Source organism: Eimeria mitis, genomic scaffold (assembly GCF_000499745.2).
Source record: "Eimeria mitis Houghton genomic scaffold, Emh_scaff592, whole genome shotgun sequence".
Taxonomy (NCBI): domain Eukaryota; phylum Apicomplexa; class Conoidasida; order Eucoccidiorida; family Eimeriidae; genus Eimeria; species Eimeria mitis.
The window spans coordinates 5,471-11,408 of NW_013574154.1; the positions used below are offsets into that span (position 1 = coordinate 5,471).

At 51.1% G+C, this 5,938-nt stretch overlaps 2 protein-coding genes across 2 annotated transcripts in view; one reads left to right on the top strand and one right to left on the bottom strand.

Annotated features, from left to right (window-relative positions):
- Nucleotides 1-997, top strand: part of EMH_0017190 (uncharacterized protein) — a gene marked incomplete at both ends in the record, with an annotated part of 4,936 nt that extends 3,939 nt beyond the window's left edge. The window contains one exon of the mRNA XM_013500831.1: nt 10-997. Coding sequence (XP_013356285.1) covers nt 10-997 — 988 coding nt within the window. The remainder of the gene's footprint in view (nt 1-9) is intronic.
- A 974-nt stretch (nt 998-1,971) lies between these two features.
- Nucleotides 1,972-3,519, bottom strand: EMH_0017200 (uncharacterized protein; the record flags this gene model as incomplete). Its single annotated transcript, XM_013500832.1, has 1 exon — nt 1,972-3,519. The coding sequence occupies one exon, from the start codon at nt 3,517-3,519 to the stop codon at nt 1,972-1,974; it is 1,548 nt and encodes a 515-aa protein (XP_013356286.1).
- Nucleotides 3,520-5,938: the final 2,419 nt, after the last annotated feature.

The window sequence follows — 5,938 nt, forward strand, 5'->3', positions numbered from 1 at the left end:
CCCAGGCAGAAGGCGCGAAAGCGCAAGAGGAGGGGACATGTCTCTAAGCACTGATGTCTGGCAAAAACGCATGAGGCTGTGGGATATGACGAAGGCTGCTGCCAATGAACACAAGACAATGCTTAAAGTGACAGGCGGGTTGCTTATCGGGGCTCTTCTTATCGGAGGCTTGGTGATGCTGCACAGAAGAATGCGCCCCCGTATCCCAATTTCGAGCCCTCTCATTAGCAGGGTGGAGTCAAAGGATTGCCACGTGTTTGTTGATTTTGGTAAGGGGAAGAAATTAAAGGGAATGGGGGATGTTGTCCGCATTGACGGGGTGCGTGTGAACAACGCGAAGCGAACATTGACAGTGGAATACGTGGAGAGGCCTGCTTTCAAGGCCTCCCGTGGCCGCGAATTGTTCAAGTGGCTCAAGTACTACGGTACTGTGGGGAAGTCTCTCGTCCGTCGTGTAGAAACTATGTCATTTCCGGAATCATGTATGGCCGGGCCATTCTCACGGTTTCAAGTTGCAGAAGCCGGCGGTTCTGTTTCGCGCTTAATGGTGGACCTTGACTATAATCCAGGGCCGCTGGCTGTGCCGAGGGAGGTGATGGACGAGGATCAACTCGACGAACTCCTTGCAAACTATGGACAGGAGACCAGTTGGAAGTTGTATGACGACTGTGTAATGCATATCAGAGTCGACACACCCTTCAGGGGCTCTCCACTTGTTGCAGTGGATACTGCTCGTGGCCGAGTAGGATTCCTGAACGAAGAGTTGGAGCACCTCAGCAGTCCGCTGCCCAAGGAATGTGACTGGAGGGAGCCGTCAAGAGTGCGCATTGCATACAAGAGTACCACAAACGGAGACCCGGTGGATGTGTTGTTGATGATGAGTGCAGCAGATCCGCCAATAGAGGAAACCATGGTCCTCGAGAGAGAACCAGTGGACGCAGCTTTAGAGGATCCGGATGAAATTTTAGAGGATATTCGCACGTTATTTGAAGAGTGAAAGGGACACCATAGAGTGCTAAAACGAGTCACCAAGAAATGGGTAGCATCTGGTTAGCTTTGCTCTTGCCCGGCATACGCATGTGTGTGCATGCTGGTTGTACATCGAAATGTAAGTAGGTCNCGCGAAGAGCGGCGAACTCGACAATGTATCTTGTTCGAGCGCTCGTGTTAACAAGCTCGCGTGTTTGCTGGATCCCCCAGCCAAACGTCGGTAAGTGAACGGCTGGCTGCTCCACGAGCAGAGTTTCTCCTGTATTTCTCTTGTATTTGAATGCTCGTGGTCTGCTTCGTCAGACTACTTCTGCTTGGCCTCTACTGCCTGTCTAGGTATTCACACTGGGAGGGAGTAAAGCTGCAGCTTGGTAAAGCGTTAAGACTGCCGCTCGGCAAACCATTTTTTAAATGGAATCGTACTTGCACTACGGTTGCCGTTGACTAGGATTTTCTGTTTTGCTTTGAACTAAACTGTAGTATGAACCACGATCTGCAGAACGTTGCTAGTGAAGAAAGTTAGTATTTGCTTTGCTGAGGTGGGTTTCATCAGCACTCTGCTGCGAGAGTCAGACAGTTCGCCCCTAAACTTCGTATGGGGCACTTCCAATTGGTGCTCCTTACTAGTAGTGGAGTTTCAGCAAACATTGTCACGGTGTTGATACATCAACAAGCCTGACTTCCGCAGGCCGGTGCCTTGAAGCAAAGGGCTATGAACAGATGCATCCTAGCAATATTTGTACACTGATTGAGGCTATGCACTATGCCACTTCCGTAGTGTACTGCGTTCCACTGAGGTTTCTTGCGCGTGTGGTAATTCGGCAAGGGGGGCGTCAGCTTCATCTCTAGTCACTACTACTTAACGAAGTCTTGAAAAGCTTAAGCTATGCACGTGCTCAAGAATTTAAAGTTTGCCTCCAAATACGAGTCCTTATTAAAATAAATTCGCGCCAGCCAGGGCGTTGGCACGAGTGTTTACTGTCAGTATGCAAACAAGGAGAGTGGCAACTCTGGAAGAGAGCAGCGATCGAATCCCGGCACTTTAGGTGTGAAAGTGCCTCTACGATAGCTGGAGAGAGTTCGTCTTGCATCCCAGAACTGGCTTTCATGCATTGCCAGTTCGCTGCTGTTTTCGGAGGTCATATCTTCGGGGACGCTTTTATTCTCTTCGCTGACCCGCTGGTCCTGCCGCTGCTGCGGCTGTTCCTGCAAGTCTGTCTCTTCAGCTATATTATTTGGACTACCGTCTGCTGGGCCATCTTCCTCCTGCCACACATAATGGATGTTGTGCAGCTTGATGAACGCTTCAATGAACCTGCGGTCCATGTCCAGGCTGTATATGGTGTGTTTCGCGAGTTCGAGCAGTGAAGGGCGGAAGTCTTTGGTAAGGAATTCCAACTCCTCCTGGCATAGGCCAGGCGGCAAATTCTCTTCGCTTAGAGTGAAGTTGATGTCGTCTTGCATGCGGTTATACTGCTGCCGCAGCGCGCGTTGCCTGTTCAATACTTCGGCGACTTCGTCGCTCAGCACCGGCCGGTTTTGTTCCACTTTGGCGTGGAGGGCGTCGCAGGCGTTCCTGTACATAGAGTACGCAATTTGCCGCTTGCGACTCTCCGCCGCCAGGTGGAAGAATATTGCAAATGCAGACTGATGGGTCTGCCTATTGAGGGTTCTGTAGTCGTCGAGACACTTGCGGATGGCTGTCATCACCAGTGGGTCCGACCCCCAGGCGAAGTCATCATTAGTCCCGACAGACTCGTCTTTGATACTGTACAGCTCTGCGAATTCCTCCTCAACCTTGGAATGCAGGGGCAGGCGGCGTTGAACTGTATTGGGCTGCATCCAGCGACGAACGCCCAGCGTCCACGCGTGCAGCCTCGCCACAAACTTAGCGGAGAAAATTGAAAATGCGATTGCGAAAATACCAAACATCCACTGACGCCGGAGTGCTAGTTTGGATGCCACAGACTCCTGGATGTTGCCGGCAATCCCCGGAGCAGCGGCGCCTGTTCCCGGGGGCGAAGAAGAGGTGGAATGATACGAGCGGGAGCTACCTGCAGCAGCAGCAGGAACGCTGGACACCGCCGCCTTCCTAAGCACTGGCAATGCAAACCGAAGCTGGTAGGCCGCAAGTACCATGGCCATCATCCCCCCCAACAGTGCCAATGTACCCGACAGCCATTGGCGGTTCCTCCGCTCGGCTTCAGCGCGGTTGCTGCGTTGGCGGAACTTGGAGAGCGAGAAAGGGATAACCTCGTCCAAGTCTGCAAATTGAGAGGATGGGGGGTGAGACTGATGCGAACACGGAGAAGATGTCCATGACGGAGGACTGCTGCGTGGGGAAGCACTTTCATGACTGTCGTCCTCAGACAGGCTCTCAAGGAAGGGCTCGTCCGGCGAGACTTCCTTCCTCCCCACACCCAATCGACGGAGAGAAAGTTGTAACTTCACAGAAGTGAGGTCTTCGGGGGCGGCTGTCGGGGCCAAGTGCGACGGCCCACCTACAGAAGGAGCAGTGGTGGCCGCCATGCCTCTTGCTCCATGTCTTCCTTGTCTAGCTGGCCTTTCCCCTTCTTTCTAAAACGCCCACCAACTTCCAGATGGTGCGGAAACCTTGCGGACGCAGGCAATTGGCAAAAAACAACGGTCCCCCAGATGAACCCACGGGGTTCTACACCAGGCACCGAGGGGCCGGACGCTGTGCGTCTTCAGTTGGAAAAGTCTGTGCTCTCTAGCGCCCCTGGCTAGACACGAAAGGTCCAAAAACCTTGAGAGCGTTTTTCCCCAGTGGGGATGACCAATTCAGGTCTCAAAGGGAAAAGGATACCAAGGCGAACGGTGGCCGGGAATCCGCACCTGCATGAACAAACAGTCAGCCTATGGCCTATTTCATAACATCCCTCACCACTTCAACAAGCAAAATGCAAGCATTAAGTAAATGCATTGCATTGACACGCATCCAAAGTCTGTCTATGCATGCCTAGATAAAATTGCAGAAGCTCTCCCTGGGGCCCGGGACCGCTGACGCCTGCGGCACCTCGCCGCAAGTGTCTGTTTGACACCCTGCAGACAAGCGGATATAGGCTTATGCGCAAGCTTCCTCCATAAGAGCTCCGAATTAGAACATGCAAATTTTTAAAGAGAAGGTTGTATATTTACTGCGAAATACTGATATGTTCGCTGTATTCCTAACGGAATACCAAGCGATATGTGTGCACCAACATGCAACGGAAGTCCTTGGCGGTAGCGAAGAACAATCGTAAGCTGCAGGAGAATCGATATAGTTAAGACCTAGACTTGGAACATGTTGTTTCGAAGTGTTTGGAAGGAATTAGGCCCTTTTCAAAATATGCAGGCCGAGCTAGAAGGGTNAACATGTTGTTTCGAAGTGTTTGGAAGGAATTAGGCCCTTTTCAAAATATGCAGGCCGAGCTAGAAGGGTCCCCCCGGCACAAACCAAAAAATATCAGCCCGGCGCCATGTTGGCTGCCAAAACTAGCCCATACACTTCATGTAAAGGGTGGAAAGACACATTCAGAACAGACGCAATAGATCAATTAGCTCATTTGGAGGGGGAAATGTTCATCCCACCGAACAATTTTAACCCACTCTCTATAGTCCCCTAATATTTATCGCCCTTACACAATGGTTGGTTCTCTACAGAGAAAAAGGCATGTATTCTTGGATGAAGTGCTTGGCCTTAACACGGCAGCAGACGATCAACTGCAGTACTTGCACTGAACAAGTTCCACTGTAACGAGTATCCTCGGCCTTACCTGCGGCCAGCTGAGTTTTTGAATACCGTTGGAATCCTTGAGATAAGAGTTTCCAAAGAGGGGCTGACATCCGTTCTTGTGACCAAGTAGCCTGAGAGAGGCTGCTCAAGGGCATGGGGCTGGGGGAGGAAAGGCAGCCTGCCACGAGTTGCAACGCACCCTGCTAAAACGCAGCTGCGACGCAGCTTCACATGCGTTCACGACGAAGCCCTGTTTCTGGATGCATTAGCACTATAGGCGATTGCTTAGCACGTACTTGGCCCTCAGTGGTCATGTTGCACTTGAGTAGGGGTACACAGAACTTCAGATAGACAACGCTACATTCATCCCGCCACCTATGACGAGGGAACAAGTGTAGAATTCTTCAGATTCGCTGTAGCACCTATGAAGCCGGCTAAGAATTGCAATAGACCAGCATAGTAATAAGAGGTGCGATGAAATTGTTCAGTGCATGTACTGCGCCTGCCTCTTACTTCTCAACGCTTTCGGTATGTGCTCGTTGCCATATGTATTATGAAAGGGCCACAAGCGAGGTGGAGGATCAGTTCTATCAATGACTGCGAGCTCAGCGCATCGGCAGTATTTTGCCCTTCACTATGGGGGTAAATGGTGTCGTTATCTCCGCATGCTTCAGGGCCTTATTAGCATTCCCCCGATCTGTATGGCCCTTAAGCAGTGGATATTTCTTGGCAGAGAAGAAATCCGGTACTATACGGAAGACGTATTTGGCATTCACAAGCAGATGAAGTGTGTACACTCATACTGGGTACGAGCGTTCTGATCACGGCAGTGCCTTATTTCAGGGGCAAGGTAACTCGAAGGCATACGGGTCTACCGGGTCAAGTCCCACGGTGTATAGAAAGCGGAGGCCTCATCACTGCGGATCGAGGATTTCCGACAATGATGGTTTGGCGGTTGTTTTTCGCTACTACGCTTCTTTTTGCGTTGGTTTCGTTGACATACTCGTCGATACACTGGGTATAATTGAGGTAGCAACTTCCGAGATATGTTAGTAAACGAGGGTGACTATGGAGAACAACCTTGACCTTGTTGACCGGATGCGCTGGGATCTGAAAAGTCGAGACAGGTCAGCTAATTTAGGTGATGAATAGAGTGTGAACTGCAGGTGGTCAAGTGTGCTTCCATCCGGGGGCACCGCAAAGTTTCGCTAA